This window comes from Pleurodeles waltl, chromosome 3_2 (genome assembly GCF_031143425.1).
Source record: "Pleurodeles waltl isolate 20211129_DDA chromosome 3_2, aPleWal1.hap1.20221129, whole genome shotgun sequence".
NCBI classification, from domain to species: domain Eukaryota; kingdom Metazoa; phylum Chordata; class Amphibia; order Caudata; family Salamandridae; genus Pleurodeles; species Pleurodeles waltl.
In genome coordinates this window covers 88029046-88050736 of record NC_090441.1, presented here as the reverse complement: position 1 = coordinate 88050736, position 21691 = coordinate 88029046, and the positions used below count along the sequence as shown (strand labels likewise).

At 46.8% G+C, this 21691-nt stretch overlaps 1 protein-coding gene across 1 annotated transcript in view; it reads left to right on the top strand.

Annotated features, from left to right (window-relative positions):
- The window catches only part of TSPOAP1 (TSPO associated protein 1), a 2439191-nt gene that overhangs the window by 1720159 nt on the left and 697341 nt on the right, over window positions 1-21691 (top strand). Inside the window, exon 18 of the mRNA XM_069226865.1 lies at window positions 9767-9918. Coding sequence (XP_069082966.1) covers window positions 9767-9918 — 152 coding nt within the window. The remainder of the gene's footprint in view (window positions 1-9766; window positions 9919-21691) is intronic.

Below are 21691 nucleotides of genomic sequence, written 5' to 3'. Positions count from 1 at the left end.
CAATACCTTCAACTGAGACACGCACTAAAGAGGCATGTACACGTAGCCGATCAGCTTAGGCAATCGTCTCCACTGGAGGATCGGTTGCTGTCAGAGCCAATGCCGGAGAAGGCAATCTCCCTCTGACATATAAAGAACTTAAAAAAAAAAAAAACTCCCCGACCCTGGGTGTTCTCTGCGGGAGGCTTGGGAGGGTGACCTAGGAACAATAGAGGAGGAGAACTGGCAAAAGGCCCTCCAGAGTCCGAGAGAGGGGGAAATCCGTGCTTGGTTTTGCCTAATACAACTTAGAAACCTTCACAGATCATATTACTCCAGATCTCTACTACATTGCATTGGCCGCAGCAAGTCTGCATTGTGTAAGAGGGGATATGGCATGGAGGGCTCATTCTTTCATATTCTGTGGAGCTGCCTGGCCATATAGGAATTCTGGCAGCTAGTGGTCCGCATTATGACTCAGGTCAAGGGCCTTGCAGTTCCCCAGGAGGCCAGATGACTAGTACTTCACCTAGCTGGTGAAGAATGGTGGCCGCGTTATCAGAGGTTGTGGCTAATGCTAGCATCAGAAGTGGCCAAAAGAGATATAGCGAGAACATTGGGAGCGGTCGAGCCTCCAGAGATACAGGGCTAGGAAAATAAGTTGGAATGGTGCTAACGAGCAGATCAGGTGATTTATCTGAGCCGCGGATGCCTCCTGAAGTATAACAAAATCTGGTGTAAATTGGAGGACTATAGAAGCAGGTAATGGAATGGAGCTGAAGCAGAGGACTAGATGGGCAGTAGCATGAACCTACCATCTTTAGCTGCAATTGTGGGGTAAATAATATACTGTGCATTGTAGACTTCTGGGGCAGACTACGTCCCTATCGAGGATACTGTATTGATGATGCATTGATAATTGCTATGTAGATACGAGAACCAAACTCGATCCTCTGCAAAGACTTGGTGTTAATTGTTAAGTAGTGAGCAACTGTTTATACCAATAAAAATAAGTTTTTTATTTAAAAAAAACTCTACTTTCTGATGGATACAACTACCTGTGGATTCCTCACCTAATGAATACTCCCATGGCGCCAGCCTTCGACGGAAATCTTCTTCCTAGCTTCTGCACGTCGACGAGGATGTCACTCTAGCCTGCGCGACGCCGTCTGACATCATACAGGCAATAAGAGGTCCTCGCCGACGTCAGTTCCCTTTTTTCCGTGCATTCGAAACGGTTATCTTCGAGGGAGCTACTGTTACTTTCGTAGCTACAGTGTATTTTCTGCTGCGAAGTTCTTCTCAGCGGTAATAATGTCTCAGAGGAAGTCGGGTTTCAAGCCCTGTTGAGCATGTGGGGGCAAGATGTCCGTTACAGATCCTCACTCCGACTGTCTATGGTGTTTGAGCTCCGACCACGACGTCGTGACTTGCGATTCATGTCAGCACATGAACCCGAAGGCCCTCAAAGAACATGAGGCTAAACTATTCATGGCGAAGTCGAAGAAAAAGGAAAAACATCATAAAAAGTCTTCTTCGCCAAGGTCTCATCGGCGTCATCAAGACTCCCGGCGCCGTAGAGATTCACGGCGTCATTCCAGCAAGGAGACTCGTTCGAGGTCGCCTTCGGCTCGGCGTCGGAGAACTTGGGAGGTCAGTCCCACGGTCATGCCGCATCCATCGATGCCGTTGCCCTCTCCGGCGTCACCGACTTCGCTTGGACAGGCGTCTGTGATTGAGGTGATGCAGCCTCTGGTGTTGTCTCCGGCGTCGAGGTCGTCGAGGCCGGCGTCGGGGTCGCCTTCGATCCAGGCACCCCAGTATCCGGCTTTTCCCACCCCTGGAGCCGATAGTACCGCATTCCTGAATGCGATGTATACCATCTTTCAACAGAAGGCTCCCGGGGGTGCTCCGGCTGGTCCTTCGGGGCCTTTGGCCTTTTCATTGGGTGATCCTGCGCCTCTACGGCCTGCACCCTTTATGCCCTTTCTCCCTTTTGGGAATGTGGGCTCGGTGCCGGTGTCGGCGCCGGTGGCCGCTCCGGTGGCTTCAGAGGGATTGGCCCCGGAGGTTTCCATCCCGTCGACGTCAGGATTTCGTCCTGTGACTCCGGTGGGTCCATCGGCTCCAAGATCTCTTCGTCCTGCTCCTTTAACGGCACCGAAGCTGCCTGTGGCGCCGGACGCGGCGTCGAATACTGCTGGAGATCGGCGCCGATCTTCAACTTCGGCGGAGGCCATGTCGACTCCGCGTATCGAGCAGAGACTACATTCGAGGAGGCGTGCTCTCCGTCTTTTGGAAGAGCAGGAGTACCAACGAGTCCTGGAGGAAGGAGAGGTTGAGGACTCTGGAGATTAATTGCATGGTCTGGATACGGCCAGTGGGCTGGATACTTCCCCTGAGTGGGACCTTTCATCTCCAGGGGAGTATACGGAGGAGGCTGCTACCTTTCACGCTGTGGTAAGGAAGGCAGCTAACTTTCTGGACCTGCCTTTGCCGGTGGCAGAGGCGAAGCAGAATTTATTGACGGAGGTATTGCATCCGGCCTCTGCTGCAGCGGAGCCTCTCTTGCCGTTTAATGAGGCTTTGCTTGATCCGGTGTTAGAGGTGTGGAAGAAGCCAGTATCTTCCTCGGCGGTTCATAGGGCTGTGGCCAGGAGATATCGAGCTGCACCATCTGACCCTGGCTTTCTTTCTAGACACCCTACGCCGGAGAGCTTGTTGGTGCAAGCCTCCTGTTCATCGAAGTCAGCGCCTGGATCTTTCCCGACGGTACCTGGAGACAGGGACCCCAAGAAGCTGGATGCACAATCCAAGAAAATATTTTCATCTTGCAATTTGGCGTTGAAGGCCACCAACGCAACTTGCATTCTGGGGAGATACATCCATGCTCTTATGGACGATATTTCATCTTCATTTACGGAGCTTCCCCAGGGACTCTTAGATGTTGTCCCGGACGCCCAGGCTGCCGCAACCCAGATTATCCAGTCTGGGCTGGACACGACTGACTCGGTGGCTAGGGCGATGGGCACGGCTGTGGTGGCAAGGAGACAGGCCTGGCTCCGTAATTCAGGGTTTTTTGCGGACGTGCAGTCGACCCTATTGGACCTCCCGTTTGATGGGGACAAACTGTTTGGAGCCAAGGTAGATTCGGCCTTGGAGCGATTTAAAGAGAGCAGGGCCACAGCCAAATTGTTAGGGCTGCAAGCTCCTTCTTCCTCTGCCTCTTCCAGGTTTTTCAGGAGGTTTCGTGGATTTGGGCGTGGCTCTTCCTCCTCTTCCTTTCGGGGGAGATTCCATCAACCCGCCTCTTCCCACCCTTATAGATCATTTAGAGGGAGTGGTAGGGCCCGCACCAGAGGAGCCTCTCAACAGCACTCTGCCTCTTCCTCGTCCTCTGGAGGGGTGCAGCAGGGAAAGCAGCCTTAGGCTTCCACCATTTCCCACTCACTCCTTTCCTGTAGGGGGAAGGTTACGGCATTTTCTCCACAAGTGGGAGACTATTACAACGGACACTTGGGTTATCAGTGTTGTGGGAAAAGGCTACACCCTTCCCTTTCGGGAGTTTCCGCCCCCCATCCCGCCCCGCCCATCTTATTGTTCAGAAGAACACCTCCTGTTGCTAGAACAGGAGGTTCAAGTCCTCCTTTCAGAGGGCGCGGTGGAGTTGGTCCCAGAGCAGGAAAGGGGTCGAGGTTGTTACTCAAGGTACTTCCTGATTCCCAAGAAGGATGGTCGGTTGAGACTGATCCTGGATTTGAGGATCTTCAATTGGTTCCTCAAACAGGAAAAGTTCAAGATGCTGACCCTAGCACAGGTGCTTTTGGCGTTGATCAAAGAAGATTGGATGGTGTCTGTCGACTTGCAGGACGCTTATTTTCATATCCCGATACTCAAGTCGCACAGGAAGTATCTCCGGTTTGTGGTAGGGTCGCAGCACTATCAGTTTGCGGTCCTCCCGTTTGGTCTTAGTTCAGCACCTCGAGTTTTCACAAAGGTGATGTCGGTGGTTGCGGCAGAGCTCAGAAGGAAGGGGATAGCAGTATTCCCTTACTTGGACGACTGGTTGATCAAAGCCAAGTCTCCGGAGCTTGTGTTGCATCATCTGCAGTCAACAACCCAGTTGTTGTTCGACCTGGGCTTTTCGGTGAACGTGCCCAAATCTCACCTGGAGCCCTCTCAGCGCCTCCTGTTCATAGGGGCAGTACTGGATACAACATTGAATCTAGCCTTTCCTCCGCCTCAGCGGATTCAAGACATTCAGGCGTTGGTTCCAATGTTTCAAGGTGGAGCGGTCATTCCAGTCCTCAAGGTCCTTCGTCTGCTCGGTCTGTTTGCCTCCTGCATACTGTTGGTCACGCATGCTTGCTGGCACATGAGGGCTCTTCAGTGGTGCCTCCGAAGGCAGTGGTCTCAACACAAAGGAGATCTAGAAGGTGCGGTCAAGATCTCCAGAGATGCTGCTGTTGACTTGAAGTGGTGGATTGCGAGCAACAATCTTTCACAAGGAAAGCCGTTCGCGCAGTCGCCACCAGTGGCCACGGTCATAACGGATGCTTCCACTCTAGGGTGGGGAGCTCATCTGGGGGATCTGGAGATCAAAGGACTTTGGTCTCCAGAGGAACAGATGTTTCATATCAATCTGTTAGAGTTACGGGCTGTACGTCTGGCTATCAAGGCCTTCCTCCCTTCCCTTCGTGGTCAGTCGGTACAGGTCCTGCCGGACAATACTACCACGATGTGGGACATAAACAAACAGGGAGGAGTAGGGTCGTACCTTCTCTGCAGAGAAGCCCTTCGACTATGGTCCTGGGCAAAGGACCATCAGATTTGCTTGGTAGCAAATCATCAGGCCGGGGTCTTGAATGTACGTGCGGACAGTCTCAGTCGCCAATTCTTGGCCGACCACAAGTGGCATCTCCATCCAGATCAAGTCCGTTTAATCTTACAGATGTGGGGGTTTCCTCGGATAGATCTGTTTGCCACTCTGGAGAACGCGCATTGTCCGTTATTCTGCAGCCTCCAGTATCCGGTGCAGGGAGCATTGGGGGACGCGTTTCTGATAACCTGGTGCGACCAGTTGCTTTACGCGTTTACCCCCATACCCTTGATTCCTCGAGTGTTGAGGAAGATTCGCCAAGACCGGGCCCAAGTCATCTTAATAGCTCCGGATTGGCCAAGGAGGGTGTGGTACTCCGACCTTCTCCAACTCTCACTGTGCCCTCCGCTCCGTCTCCCTCTCAGGGCAGACCTCTCGCAGTCGCAGGGGCAGGTTTTACACCCCAACCTCCAGAGTCTACACCTACATGCCTGAAGATTGAGCGGGGCAACCTGAGTTCCTTCTCTCTCCTGCCTGATGTAGTGGATGTTATATTAGCGGCCAGGCGACACTCCACTAAATCTATCTACGCTAATAGGTGGTCTAAATTTGTTATGTGGTGTGGAGAGAGACAGATTGATCCCTTACATGCTCATCTGTCAGACGTTTTGTCTTTTGCTCTGTCTCTAGCGCAGAAAGGTTGTGCAGTGGCTACCATTAAGGGTTATTTGTCGGCTTTGTCAGCCATCATTTGTCTTCCAGACCAACCATCGTTATTTAAATCCCCTATTGTTCTCAGATTCTTGAAAGGTCTTCTAAATAAATATCCTCCAAAACCATTCGTTATGCCTCAATGGGATTTGTCCTTGGTCCTTACTTTCCTTATGGGGTCCCCTTTTGAGCCTATGCATTCTTGCCCCTTAAGGTATTTAGTTATTAAAACAGTCTTCCTGGTGGTTATAACATCTGCAAGGAGAGTGAGTGAGTTGCAAGCCTTATCGGTAAAACCCCCTTATACAACTTTTTATGGGGATAAGGTGGTGTTGAGGACCTAGGCTGCTTTCCTCCCGAAGGTTGTTTCACCTTTCCATTTGGCCCAGACAATTACTTTGTCCACGTTCTATCCTCCGCCTCATCCTTCTAAGGAGGAAGAGAGACTTCATCGCTTGGACCCAAAGAGGGCGTTAAGCTTCTTCATTGATAGAACGAAGGATTTCAGGCTGGAGGATCAACTGTTCATCGGATACGTGGGCAAGAGGAGAGGAAAGGCAGTCCACAAGAGAACACTCTCCAGGTGGGTTGTTCTTTGCATTAAAATCTGTTACTCTTTAGCAAAGAAGGATCCTCCTGATGGCATTAGAGCTCATTCCACCAGAGCTAAGTCGGCCACTTCGGCCTTGGCCAGGGGTGTTCCTGTGGTCGACATCTGCAAGGCCGCAACTTGGTCGTCTTCACACTTTTGCAAAACATTACTGTCTGGACTCTGAGGTCAGAAGGGACGGCCATTTTGCACGGTCAGTGCTGCAGGATTTCTTGGTTTGACCATTTCGGCACCCACCACCGGGCGTGGTACTGCTTTGGGACTCTATTCATTAGGTGAGGAATCCACAGGTAGTTGTATCCATCAGAAGAACGAGTTACTTACCTTCGGTAACGACTTTTCTGGTGGATACATTAGCTAACTGTGGATTCCTCACGGTCCCACCCGCCTCCCCGTTGCCTTTCTGGTCTTACCAAGTAATCCTTGAGTGCGCTCCTCTTGGTCTTCAAGGCTGCAATAGATTTTGTATATATGGATACTTGTATATATATATATATATATATGTATATATCTTTTTGTATATACATGATTTGCATATTTTTTTGCAAAGTAACAAAGTAGAGTTATATTAAATCTACAGCCATTTTATTGCAATGTTGTGTGATTTATAATGTTATGGGATGTTGCCTTGCTCTTTCATTGCATTGGGTTAGTCTCATGCACGTAAAAAAATGTTGGTACTGACGTCGACACGTCGGCGAGGACCTCTTATTGCCTGTATGACATCAGACGACGTCGCACGGGCTAGAGTGACGTCCTCGTCGACGTGCAGAAGCTAGGAAGAAGATTTCCGTCGAAGGCTGGCGCCATGGGAGTATTCATTAGGTGAGGAATCCACAGGTAGCTAATGTATCCACCAGAAAAGTCGTTACCAAAGGTAAGTAACTCGTTCTTCGCAGTTAATGTAGAATCCATTTGAGCCCATCCATAAAGCAGATATCAGATTTCTCTCTTTTAAGGCAGCTCTCCTCCTGGCTTTAACCTAAGCAAGAAGAGTCAGCAAAAGTCAGGATTTTGCAATTCAGGAACCTTTCCTCCAGTTCAGGGATGATAGGTCTGTGCTCTGCACAAACCTTACATTCATTCCTAGAGTTCTATCAGACTTTCACCTCAGTGAACCTGTGGTTCTCAAGTCCTTTTTCCCAGACCCTCAAATGCCAGTGGAATGAGCATTACAGTCTTCTTTCGTAAATCCAATCAACTCTTTGTAGCTTACTGCGCTTCAAGAAAGGGTTTTCCTCTATCAAATCAAAGCATCTCTATATCCAGCACCATTCAATACTGTCATCAGAAGGCTGGCACACCATTGAGCACAACTGTGCGTACTCACTCGAGAATAACTGTCTACTTCTATGGCATTGTTTGTTGGTGTGTCACTTCCAGATATCTGCGAAGCAGTGACCTGGGAAAATAGACACACCTTTATGCAGCACTACTGCTTGGGCTCTGCAGTTCACAATGAAGCAGCAGTGGAGCAAGTAGTGTTACAACCTCTTTTCCAGTGAATGTCAACTGTCTATTTATCAACGCCATCCTCTTACTTGTTAAGAACATTTTACTTGCTCTTTATATGTATATGTAAACTGTGTATTCCTCTAGGGAGACGTGTTAAATTTAAATGAATATGTACTTTTCACTGCTATTTAGTCTGATTCAAGCAACTGCATCTATTAATGTTCCAATACTGGAGTAAAAGAATAACTTACTTACCAGTAACTGTAGTTCTCCAGCATTGGAATCTTTCATAGATTGGAACAGCACTATTTACTATGACACTGAACTGGGTGGCTCCTGAGTACCTGCAATTCAGTTATTTTGTCTTCTAGGAGAAGGTGTGGCTGTCTTAAAAGAAGCCAAGCATCCTTTCACTTGATATTTATGTGTCTTATATGGTGGAGATTTTGCTTATGGTTTTCACGCAGATATCTGCACTAGAGAACATGCTAGAATCAGATGCGTTACCTTACCTTCACCTAGTTAAATATGACATTCAGTTTTCCTGAATCAGAGTACATTTTCGCTACCAATGGTGCATTCCATAAACGTTCCTCTCAGGCTTTTTTTCATTCTTCCAGTTACTAAATATTTTAGGGGGCCCTAGGAAAGTTTTATGTTCCAGTTAGAAAACTTTCACTTCCTTGGAAATTCAACACATTTAATTGCAAATTAATTTGTCTTCATATTGCAAAAGTATTATTAAATTGCAATTATTAATCTTATTAAAAGTTCTTCCAAATGAAATTAATCTGGAACATCTCTCTTGGAAAGTTAATTTTCTTATGGCTATAAATCATTCAGGCTACATGTACTGATGAGACTATGGCAACCTAATATCATAATGTCTTAATCAGGACCTACACTTCTTTCCTTTACAGTGTTGTTTCTGATTTTCATATCAACTAAAATCTCTCTGTTTATGTCTTTTTTCAAATCCTGTTTTTTTCTGTCTGAAAGGTCTTAGGCACCTTCAAATTGTAGAGGGCATTTCATTATTTATTAGATAAGACTAAACACATAAGCGAGGTTGGTACACGTTTGGCTTGTTCCATTTGTTATTACTAGAAATTATTATGGGAACGCCGTCAAGCCCCTATCGCCCCAAAAGCCCATGACACAAAGCAACAATTGAAGCTCTACGCCTATTTCATAAATTTATAGGACTGGTACATGGATATTGGTCCATACTATTTGCAAGCATTATTGGTTGAGCTATTATTGCTCCAGGTCCGATAACCTGGTGTGTCATACTTCACTGTGCAGTTTTGTTTTTTCTGACGGCTCTTTAAGTGTTCATGGATATACACTTTTGGGGATGTGTTATCTTTTTATTATTTTCCGCCTCATATGAATATCGGGGACATCCCTTAATGGAGAAGGGAATGTTGATGACTTGTACACCTAATTCTCCATTATGGGTTTTCTCAGGTTTCATAAAAGTGCCACCTACTCCCCCAACCCCCCTATTCCAGCATCATGATCTGAGCTTGCTTCTCTTTCCTCTTCCAGTCCTTCAAAAATAAAATGCTTAAAAGGCACAGTCCAAGATCTTTAAAGGTGCAGCAGCTCTTTTTACATTATTCACAAATTTAGGTGTAAAATCGTAGAGGATCGCTACCTTTTAAGAATGAATATTAGTAAAGGAGAAGTAAGATTATTAGTAATGGTTTTTCTTCCAGAACAAATACCTATTGTGCCCAGACGTTTCTATTTAGTGGCATGTTGCCATTGGCCTAACCTGGCTTATTCCTTAGTCATACTCTTAGTCTATACATTACCAGTACTCTTGTTGGCTGAGGTCTTGCTCTGCATTTTTTCTCATTCTCAGCTGATATAAATTGCATGATGGTAGTATGTTTGAGGGAGCAAATGGTGGTGGGATCCAAGGCTGCATGAAAGATGTATACATGTTGAAGATCCCTAATATAAAGACAACCTCATTCAGTCCTCCTGCACCAAGTGATAGTTCAGAGAAAATCCAGCGGTCACATTCACCATAGCATGCCTAATTATAAATGAGATACTGAGTTATAGCATGTAAGTATCTTATGAAAGCTAAGCATGATTGTTAGAGGGATAGATCAAATAAGATTGTTTGGTTTTCAGAACTGTTGAATATATCCTTTATTTATTTTGGTCCCTCTCCATAGGTCCTCCTGATGCTCCCCTTGATGTGCAGGTTGAACTTGGTCCAACACCAGGGATTCTCATCATCAGCTGGCTCCCAGTGACTATTGACGCAGCCGGAACATCCAATGGGGTTCGAGTAACAGGCTACGCAGTATACGCCGATGGGCAAAAGGTAATGTGAACAGTTTTTCACAAGAAATAGAACCTGTGGCTGCTGCCACTATGAAATGTAATTAAAATGCATGTCTTAAGATGGTGATGTCTATGTGTGTTGTTAGTCTGTTATGGTGTATAAAGTGGATTATTTTGTCCTGTGCATTGGTGGGGACATGATATATGAGAAACAAAGCCTCAGGGTGAATAATGATACTCCTTTCATCCTAAAGATGGACCGCGATGTGACATTGTTCAAATGCAGCTACATAGCTAATTTATGTAGCACTATATGAAACAACTAATGTTCTCAGATAGCTAGTGTATAATTGAAAGTATTGCATACTACCATATTGACAAGCTCCTTATTTTAACATTCGGGCAGATGAAATATGTTTCTTATGCAAGAGACCTGTGTCTCAAGGCTTCTTAGTTGCTCTTACATGATTTTGGCATTTTGCTCGCTAAAAGAGTACTAGACTCCTTAGGCGAGTGGGGCCTTCCCAAAGTTACACTCATTTTAAGAATTCAACTAATTACTGAGATTTACAGTAGCCGTCACTCATTACCAATTTAAAGGTCTTCCCTTCAGTCTCAAATCAGAGCCACATATTTTCACAACATGCCTCGCTTCTGTGGCGGCTTCACTGAGGAGCTCAGGATACCAGGTATTCCTATACCTCAACGACTGACTGATAAAGGCACCCACAACCAGTCAAGCTATGGAAGCCACCTCAACTTGCATAACAGTATTCAACAAGTTGGAGCTTACAGTCAATCATCTCAAATCATCAACTATGCCATCAGCACACACAGTGTTCCTAGGAGCAGCTTTGGATACCATGGAAAACAAGCTTTTCTATCATAAGACAGACAACAGCGTTTAGCCCTGAAACTGCAAACCAAAAAGTCAGTTTTAGTGCATCTGTACAAGTCGCTCCTAGAAATGATTTCCTCATCCATAGATCTGCTTCCTTTAGCCCGCTTAAAGATGAGGCCTTTGCAAGTGGAGCTCGACAATCATTGGGTCCAAAAAAACGGATCCTTCGACAACCTAGCAAGTATTACACCAAAGACATACAGATTAAAATGGAAAAGGTCCTGCATTTGGTGTCAGAAGTCAAACTTACACCCTCTAAGAGTAGAGACTGAGCAGATTCTGCCATATCGTCTCTCATTGGCTCATTGAGGTTTGGCTCATTGCTCTATTAAAGTGCACCTGGCTGTGATTTCCAGATACACATGTTCAGAGCATTCTCTCTCCTTGTGCTCCAACAGGATCATCAAGCAATTTGTTAAAGGTTTGATTAAAACCTTCCCTCCAGTGAGGGCTCCTGCACCAGAATGGTACCTAAACATAGTACTTTCTCAATTGAGGAAACAACTTTTAGGACACACACACACAGCAGACCTCAAGTTTCTCACCTGGAAGGTTGCTTTACTTTTGGCTCTGACAAGCACCAGAAGAATTAGTAAAATGTAGGCCTTTGCAACTCAAGAACCTTTCATGCATTTTACAGATGATGCTGTCACCCTAAGAACTAATCCACGGTTCATCCCTAAAGTGCCCTTGGATTTTCATCTCAGTGAGCCTATAATATTGAGAACTTTATTCCTGAATCCAAATTCATCAGCAGAAAGATCGTTGCCCACACTGGATATCTAAAGGTGCCTCAAGTTTATCTACATCACACAAAGGATATCAGAAAGACAACTCAGCTTTTAGTATCCTACAGTCACATTCACAAGGGTGCCCCAGTGACTAAAGTAATCATCGCTCGATGGATTTCAGACCGCCAGGTGTTACAGTTCCTGCATGGTGAGGTGAGAAGCACCTCCACCCAGTGCAGGCTTTGTTCTTGGCCACAGAGTGATCAAGGCACTCACCCCATGTGGCCAGAAACCAGTCTGGTTGTGGCAGGCTGGCAGGAACTGGTCAGCCTAACACTAGGAATTGGACTGGTATATATGAAGCATCTCTAAGGCTCATGCCTGTTGTTACAGCACGCCAGGGCATCCCAGCTAGTGGAGATGCCCTCCCCTCCAGACACAGCCCCCACTTTTGGGCGCAAGTCCGGAAGAGATAATGAGAAAAACAAGGAGGAGTCACCCACCAGTCAGTACAGCCCCTAAGGTGCCCTGAACTGAGGTGACCCCTGCCTTAAGAAATCCTCTATCTTGGTTTTGGAGGATTCCCCCAATAGGAATAGGGAAGTGCCCCCCTTCCCTCAGGGCGGGGGCACAAAGAGGGTGTAGCCACCCTCCAGGACAGTAGCCATTGGCTACTGCCCCCCAGACCTAAACACACCTCCAAATTGAGTATTTAGGGGTGACCCTGAACCCAGGAAATCAGATTCCTGCAACCTGAAGAAAGAGGAAGGTCTGCTGACCTGAAAGACCCGCAGAGACGACTGAGACGACAGTTGACATGGCCCCAGCCCTACCGGCCTGTCTCCAGACTCAAAGAACCTGCACAGGGACGCATCTAGCGGGACCAGCGACCTCTGAGGACTCAGAGGACTGACCTGCACCTAAAGGACCAAGAACCTCCCGAGGACACCGACTCTGCTAGACTGGAACCAGAGCACCCCTTTTCTCCATAGGTGCCCATGCGTTTTGGGCCCTCATTTAACCTCTGCACTTGACCGGCCCTGTGTTGCCGGTGCGGTGGCTTTGGGGTTGCCTTGAACCCCCAACGGTGGTCTGCCTATGCCCAGGAGACTGAATTGTAAGTGCTTTACTTACCTGAAAAACTAACTATTACTTACCTCCCATAGGAACTGTTGATTTTTGCATTATGTCCACTTTTAAAATAGCTTATTGTCATTTTAACCTATACTGTGTGTACTACTGTTTTAAATCAAAGTTCTATACTTACCTGTGTTAAGTACCTGACAATTTATGTACTTACCTAAAATTTGAATCTTGTGGTTCTAAAAATAAAGAAAATATATTTTTCTATATAAAACCTATTGGCCTGGAGTTAAGTCTTTGATTGTGTGTTCTCATTTATTGCCTGTATGTGTACAACGAATGCTTAACACTACCCTCTGATAAGCCTACTGCTCGACCACACCACCACAAAATAGATCATCAGTATTATCTAATTTCGCCACTATCAACCTCTAAGGGGAACCCTTGGATTCTGTGCATACTATCTCTCACTTTGCGATAGTATATACAGAGCCAACTTCCTACATTGGTGGATCAGCTGTGGGGTTTAGACTTTGCATTTGCTGGACTACTCAGCCAATACCTGATCACATGACAAAATTCCCAAAAAATTTAATTAGAAACTGATCTCTTGAAATTTGACTATTTTTCAAAACTTTTGAAAGTCCTGCTAGGGCCTTGTGTAAGTCCCTGTTAGCATTTCTTTTGAAGTTTAAAAGTTTATCAAAGTTAGGATTTAAGTTTTAGAAGTAGTTTTTAGATTCTTAAAAAGTAATCCCAACTGAAGAGACAGTGTTGGAACTCAAACTCACACCTTACCTGCATCTAGGGATGTCAGAGGTAAGGTCTCTCTGTAACATAAAAAAGATAAAGACTTGGTCCAACCCTACCAAGGCAAAGCTCCAGGAGCTCTTGGCAGAGTTCACAAGGGACCACCTCTCTGAGTTGGAGGATACACCTTCAGGTGGGGAAATTAGTGAACAGGAAGAAAAACTCACCCCTCCTGTCCTAAATAGGGAGTACAAGGTTCCTAGAACCCGGTCCCCAAAAATCATAGTCAGAGCGCCTGGGTCTTCCACAGGCGAGTCCAGTACCGATGTAAGCATTGAAGACGGCCTCAATGAAGAGGACATCCTGTTAACCAGGATGGCTAAGAGATTGGCTTTGGAGAAGCAGCTCCTAGCCATAGAAAGGGAAAGAAAACAAATGAGTTAAGTATGGTGGCAGCAACTTAAATAGGGTCAGAAAGAATACTGACATCCTAAAAATCCCCAAAGGGATTGTAACTAAATATGAAGAAGTTGATGACATCACCAATGGGTTGACAGCTTTTGAGAGGGCTTGTGCAATCAGAAAAGTAAGCAGATCTCACTGGGGAGCCCTCCTTTGGCAAATGTTCACTGGAAAGTGTAGGGCTAAACGCCTCACACTCTTTGGTAAAGATGTCCAGTTATCCCTTATTAGTAGATTAGTAGAGTTCTAGCAGCTTAGGCTGATAGAGGTACCTATAGCAGAGCAGCTTAGGCTTAACTAGGAGACATGCAAAGCTCCTACTATACCACCTATATCATATAGCACTAGATCACAAGAAAACACAATACTCAGAGTTACTAAAAATAAAGGTACTTTATTTTAGTGACAATATACCAAAAGTATCTCGGAGCATATACTCCCTTAGGAAGTAAGTAATATACACAAAATATACACACAAACCGAAATCAGGTAAGTAAAACACTTAGAAAAGTAGTGCAAACACTGTAGAACACAATAGAATGCAATAGGAGAAAATAGGGCTAGGGGCAACACAAACCATATACTCCAAAAGTGGAATACAAACCACCAATGGACCCCAGGCCTAGTGTAGTGTGTAGAGGGTCACTGGGAGTGTAAGACAAAACTGAGTGCCCAAGATACCCCACCCCAAGACCCTGAAAAGTAGGAGTAAAGTTACCCTACTACCCCAGAAAGACAGTAAAGTCGAGATAGGCGATTCTGCAAGGACACCAATTGACTGCAAAGCACTGAAGACGGATTCCTCGACCTGAGGACCTGCAAAGGAAGGGGACCAAGTCCAAGAGTCACACAAGTGTCCGGGGGGGCAAGAGCCCACTAAACCCTGGCTGAAGGTGCAAAAGGGCTGCCACCGGGTGGAAGAAGCCGAAGATTCTGCAACAACGGAAGGTGCCAGGAACTTCTCATTTGGTCAGAAGATGTCCCACGGCGTGCTGGAGGATGCATAGTTGTTTCCACACAGAAAGACCACAAACAAGCCATGCTAGCTGCAAGAGTCGCGGTTGAAGGTTTTGGGTGCTGCCAGGGCCCAGGAAGCACCAGAAGGTCGCCCCTTGGAGGAGGAGACAGAGGGGGCGCTCAGCAACAGAGAGAGCTCATGCAGAAGCAGGCAGCACCCACAGAAGTACCTGAACAGGCGTTCAAGAAATCTGAGCGCAGCAGTCGTCTCAGCAGAACAAAAGAGGGACCCACGAAGCCGGAGGTCAACTCAGCGAGTTGAGCAATGCAGGACGGAGGCTGTGCACAAAGGAATCCTTGCAAAAGTGCATAGCAGCTGCAGTTCACGCAGAACACAGGATTGCTGTCTGGCGTGGGGAGGCAAGGACTTACCTCCACCAAATTTGGACAGAAGGACCACTGGACTGTCGGGGTCACTTGGATGCAGCTCCTGTGTTCCACGGATCCCGCTCGTCAAGATGAGAGGGGACCCAGAGGACAGGTGATGCAGAAGGTTGGTTCCTGCAGTAGCAGGGGGAAGATTCAGTCGACCCACAGGAGATTTCTTCTTGGCTTCCAGTGCAGGGTGAAGGCATACAGCCCTCACAGCATGTACCACCAGGAAACAGTCGAGAAAGCTGGCAGGATTAAGCACTACAATGTTGCTGGTAGTTTTCTTCCCACTTTGTTGCGGTTTTGCAGACGTCCTGGAGCAGTCAGCGGTCCATCCTTGGCAGAATTTGAAGGGAGAAGTGCAGAGGAACTCTGGTGAGCTCTTAAATTCATTATCTGAAGAGGAACCCACAGGAGAGACCCTAAATAGCCCCCAGAGGAGGATTGGCTACCTAACCAGGTAAGAGCCTATCAGGAGGGGTCTCTGACGTCACCTGCTGGCACTGGCCACTCAGAAGTCTCATTTGTGCCCTCACACCTCTGCATTCAAGATGACAGAGGTGGTCTGGGACACACTGGAGGAGCTCTGGGCACCACCCCTGGGGTGGTGATGGACAGGGTAGTGGTCACTCCCCTTTCCTTTGTCCAGTTTCACGCCCAGATAAACCACTTTCCCCTGCCCTATCTGGCACTTTGAGGCCTTGATAGTGAGGCCTGCCTTTTGCAGGTCCTCCAAAACTTTCCACAGGTGAACCAGGTGATCATCCCAGGTGGAGCTAAAGACAGCTATGTCATCCAGATATGCTGCACTAAAAGCTTCCAACCCTTGCAGGACTGTGTTCACCAACCTTTGAAAAGTGGCAGGTGCATTCTTCAGACCAAAGGGCATCACAGTGAATTGATAGTGCCCTCCAATGGTTGAAAATTCAGTTTTGGGTTTAGCATCTTCTGATAATTTAATCTGCGAATACCCTGCAGTTAAATCAAAAGTGCTTAGATACTTGGCAGAAGCCAGTGTCTCTATCAGCTCATCTGCCCTGGGTATAGGGTGAGCATCTGTCTTGGTTACTTGGTTGAGCCCTCTATAGTCAACACAAAACCTCATCTCTTTTTTTCCATCCTTACTGTGAGGTTTTGGAACCAGCACCACTGGGCTAGCCCATGGGCTTTCTGAAGGCTCAATCACTCCTAAGTCTAACATTTTCTGAACCTCTTGTTTTATGCAGTCCCTGACATGGTCAGGCTGCCTATACATCTTACTTTTGACAAGTAAACTGTCTCCAGTATTGATTGTATGCTCACACCAAGTAGTGGTACCTTGTATCAGTGAGAAGAGTTCAGAAAACTGACTTAAAAGATTTACACAGTTATCTTTCTGCTCAGCAGTAAGACAATCTGCAAGTACTACTCCCTCCATTAAGCCATCAGCTTCAGTGGTGGAGAAGAGATCAGGGAGGGGATCACTCTCTTCTTCCTGTCCCTCATCAGTTGCCATGAGCACGGTGAGATCAGCCCTGTCATAGTAGGGTTTTAGGCGGTTGACATGGAGCACCCTAAGGGGACTCCTGGTAGTGCCCAGGTCTACCAAGTAGGTACCCTCAACCTTTTTCTCTGCAATTAGATGGGGTCCACTCCATTTGTCCTGGAGTGCTCTTGGGGCCACAGGCTCCAATACCCACACCTTCTGTCCTCGGTGGAACTGGGTCAGGTCAGCCTTCTGGTCATGCCATTGCTTTTGCAGCTCCTGGCTGGCCTTAAGGTTTTTACTAGCCTTTTTCATGTACTCAGCCATTCTTGGTGTTAGGCCAGGTACATAAGCCGCAATGTCCTGTTTAGGAGCTTTTAAAGCTTGTTCCCATCCCTCCTTAACAAGTGCAAGGGGGCCTCTCACAGGGTGACCAAAGAGGAGTTCAAAGGGGCTAAAGTCCACTCCTTTTTGGGGTACCTCCCTGTAAGCAAAAAGGAGGCAAGGTAACAGGACATCCCATCTCCTTCTGAGTTTTTTCAGGGAGTCCCATTACCATACCTTTGAGAGTTTTATTAAACCTCTCAACCAGACCATTTGTTTGTGGATGATAAGGAGTATTGAACTTGTATGTTACACCACACTCCTTCCACATTGCTTTGAGGTATGCAGACATGAAGTTACTACCTCTGGCTGACACCACTTCCTTAGGGAAGGCCACTCTGGAAAAGATTCCTGGGAGGGCCTTTGCCACTGCAGGAGCTGTAGTGGTTCTTAAGGGAATAGCTTCAGGGTACCTAGTGGCATGGTCCACTACCACCAGGATAAACCTATTGCCTGAAGCTGTTGGAGGATAAAGAGGGGCAACTATGTCAATCCCTACCCTTTCAAAGGGCACCCCAACCACAGGAATTGGGATTAAGGGGGCCTTTGGGGGTCCACCACTCTTGCGACCGGCTTGGCAGGTCAAACAAGAGCGACAAAACTCTTTGGTGTCCTCTCACATATGAGGTCAGTGAAACAGGGGAACAAGCCTGTCCCAAGTTTTACTTTGGCCCAAATGCCCAGCCAAAGGAATGTCATGTTCCAAGGTAAGAAACTCTCTGTATTGCAGAGGGATGACCAATGTCCTGCCAACTCCAGGTTTAGGGTCCCTTTATTCAGTATACAGGAGGTTGTCTTCCCAATACACCTTATGGCTATCACTGACATCCCCATTCTGCTGTTTGACAGCTTGCTGTCTTAAACCCTCTAGTGTGGGACAGGTCTGCTGTGCCACACTCAGCTCTTCACTGGCTTTTGGGAGCACTTGGTCCATTGTTCCAGGATCCAAGTTTCCCTGTCCTTTTTGCTTTTTGGGCTGAGCCCTTGTGAAAGCAAAAATATGCCCAGGAATGCCCAGCATTGCTGCATGAGCCTCCAACTCCACTTCAGCCCAAGCTGATGTCTCCAAATCATTGCCTAGTAAGCAATCTACAGGTAATTCAGTGGCTACCACAACTTTCTTTGGACCAGTATTACCCCCCCCCCCTCCCCCCCCCCCGAAAGTTGAGATTCACAACAGCCACGGGGTGCCTAAGTGTGTTATTGTGAGCATCAGTCACTTGGTACTGCTGACCAAGTAGGTGTTGATCAGGGTGCACCATTTTCTCTATAACCATAGTTACATTGGCTCCTGTGTCCCTGTAGGCCTCAACCTCAACACTATTAATTAGGGGTAGTTGCTTGTACTTACCCATATTAAGGGGACAAGCAACCAAGGTGGCAAAGTCAATGCCACCATCAGAGACTAAAACAGCCTCTGTGGTCTCCCTAACAAGACCAACCCCAACTACACTGCCTATAGTGAGCCCAGCTACATCCTTGGATTGGCTATTTGTAGTAGACTTTCCACCACCCCTGCTATTACTAGAGGCACTAGAAGTTGCAGTTGGGGTTGTGGTAGTAGGAGCCTTGGTGTTTTTCTTTGGACAAGTGGCATCACTTGCCCAATGGCCTTTTACTTTACATAAATAACACCATTGCTTTTTCTGATTGTGAGAAGAGGATTTTGACCCACCACCCCCAGAGGATTTTTGTGGGCATGATGAAGACTCAGAATGTTTTTTATCTTTGTCCCCACCCTTGTCAGAAGACTTACCATCCTTCTTCTTGCCATCCTTGTCACCCCCTGTATGAACTTTTCTGTTCACTCTTGTTCTGACCCATTTGTCTGCCTTCTTTCCCAATTCTTGGGGAGAGGTCAGATCTGAGTCTACCAAGTACTGATGTAACAAATCAGACATACAATTGTTCAAAATATGCTCTCTCAGGATTATATTATACAGGCTTTCATAGTCAGTCACCTTACTGCCATGTAACCAATCCTCCAAGGCCTTCACTGAACAGTCTACAAATTCTGTCTAGTCTTGAGAGGACTCCTTTCTGGTGTCTCTGAACTTAATCCTGTATTGTTCAGTGGTTAAGCCAAATCCATCCAAGAGTGCATCCTTCAAAACTTTGTAGTTATTAGCATCACTTTCTCTGACAGTAAGGAGCCTATCCCTACCCTTACCAGTGAAAGATAGCCACAAGATAGCAGCCCACTGCCTTTGAGTGACCAACTGTACCATACAGGTCCTCTCAAGTGCAGCAAACCATGTGTTAATGTCATCCCCCTCCTTGTAAGGGGGAACTATTTTATGCAGGTTTCTGCAATTTTGCTCTCTAACAGAATTGCTATCAAACGCACTGCTGCTGCCGCCACCATGGGGGAACTAACCCCAACCTCTGCCTTTCCCTTTCCACATCCAGAGATTCTCTGTCTAAGGCCAGCTGCTGCAGTTTAAGCTTCATCCTGGCCTCTTCCAACCTCAGCTTTCTGAGTTCCCTTTCCATTAAGTTATCCTGTGGGAATTGGCGGAGTTGGACCTGTCCCTAACTGACTGGACTCTAGTAACCTGGCCTTTAGGAGTGAAAGGTGCCCTACTAATGTGTGACCCCCTCCCACTACCAGTGCCACTAGATGGTCTGTTAGTTGACAGGTCCTTGGAAGAACCCTCCCCAACATCCTCAGGGGACTCCTCTGAGTCTAGCTGGGTACCCCCCTCCTCTACCTCCTGATCCTGGGATGGGCCAGACTGGTTCTGGTCACTTTCTAGGAGAAGGCTAAGGAGAAGATCTTTTGTAGGATTCTTACCAATTGCTAAACCTCTTTCAATGCAGAGACCCCTCAAACTTTTAAACTTTAGATTCCCATATGTTACCTGGACAGCTGTGGGAATATGTTCTACTGCAGACATGACAGAAAAGGTTTAGGACAGAGAGAGAAAGATTTTTTTAGAACTTTTTAAAGAACAGATAAAAACTTTTGAAAACTTTTAAAAGTTTTCAGAAACTTTTCAGAAACGTTTTAGAAAGTTTTAGAGAGGCAAAGTTGAACTGTTTAGGTTACTGTGTATGTTTTGAAGTATTTGGTATATGTTTTTCTTATTAAAAGCACCAATGACAAAGTGGTAAAGCAGTTACAAGTACTTATCCCACCACTGCACCACAAATGTAGGAGGCTGGTCTGGTTTATAGTGGGTACCTAGTGGTACTTACACCTTGTGCCATGTCCAGTTATCCCTTATTAGTAGATTACGTGTGTTCCAGCAGCTTAGGCTGATAGAGGTAGCTGTAGCAGAGCAGCTAAGGCTGAACTAGGAGATATGCAAAGCTCCTACTATACCACTTATATCATATAGAACTAGATCACAAGAAAACAGAATACCCAGTTACTAAAAATAAAGGTACTTTATTTTAGTGACAATATGCCAAAAGTATCTCAGAGGATATACTCCCTTAAGAGGTAAGTAATATACACAAAATATACCCACAAACCAAAATCAGGTAAGTAAAACACTTAAAAAAGTAGTGCAAACACTATAGAACACAATAGAATGCAATAGGAGAAAATAGGCCTAGGGGCAACACAAACCATATACTCCAAAATTGGAATGCGAACCACCAATGGACCCGAGGCCTAGTTTAGTGTGTAGAGGGTCGCTGGGAGTGTAAGAAACCACTAAGGGTGTCCAATATACCCCAACCCAAGACCCTGAAAAGTAGGAGTAAGGTTACCCTACTACCCCAGAAAGACAGTAAAGTCGAGATAGGGGATTCTGCAAAGCACTGAAGACGGATTCCTGGACCTGTGGACCTGCAAAGGAAGGGAGCCAAGTCCAAGAGTCACACAAGTGTCCGGGGGGGCAGGAGCCACTAAACTCTGGATGAAGGTGCAAAAGGGCTGCCTCCGGGTTGAAGAAGCCGAAGATTCTGCACCAACAGAAGGTGCCAGGAACTTCGCCTTTGGTCAGAACATGTCCCACGGCGTGCTGGAGGATGCAGAGTTGTTTCCATGCAGAAAGACCGCAAACAAGTTGTGCTAGCTGCAAGAGTCATGGCTGAATGTTTTGGGTGCTGACAGGGCCCAGGAAGGACCAGGAGGTCGCCCCTTGGAGGAGGAGACAGAGGGAGCGCTCAGCAACAGAGAGAGCCCACGCAGAAGCAGGCAGCACATGTAGAAGTACCTGAACAGGCATTCAAGAAATCTGAGCACGGCGGTCGTCTCAGCACAACAAAAGAGGGACCCACGAAGCCGGAGGTCAACTCAGTGAGTTGGGCAATGCAGGACGGAGTGCTGGGGACCTGGGCTAAGCTGTGCACGAAGGAATCCTTGCAAAAGTGCACAGAAGCCCTAGCAGCTGCAGTTCACGCAGTACACAGGATTATTTCTGGCGTGGGGAGGCAAGGACTTACCTCCACCAAATTTGGACAGAAGGACCTCTGGACTGTCGAGGTCACTTGGATGCAGCTCCTGTGTTCCAGGGACCACGCTCATCAAGATGATGCAGAAGTTTGGTGCCTGGGTAGCAGGGGAAAGATTCCGTCGACCCACCGGAGATTTCTTCTTGGGTTCCAGTGCAGGCTGAAGGCAGACAGCCCTCAGAGCATGCACCACTAGGAAACAGTTGAGAAAGCCAGCAGGATTAGGCGCTACAGTGTTGCTGGT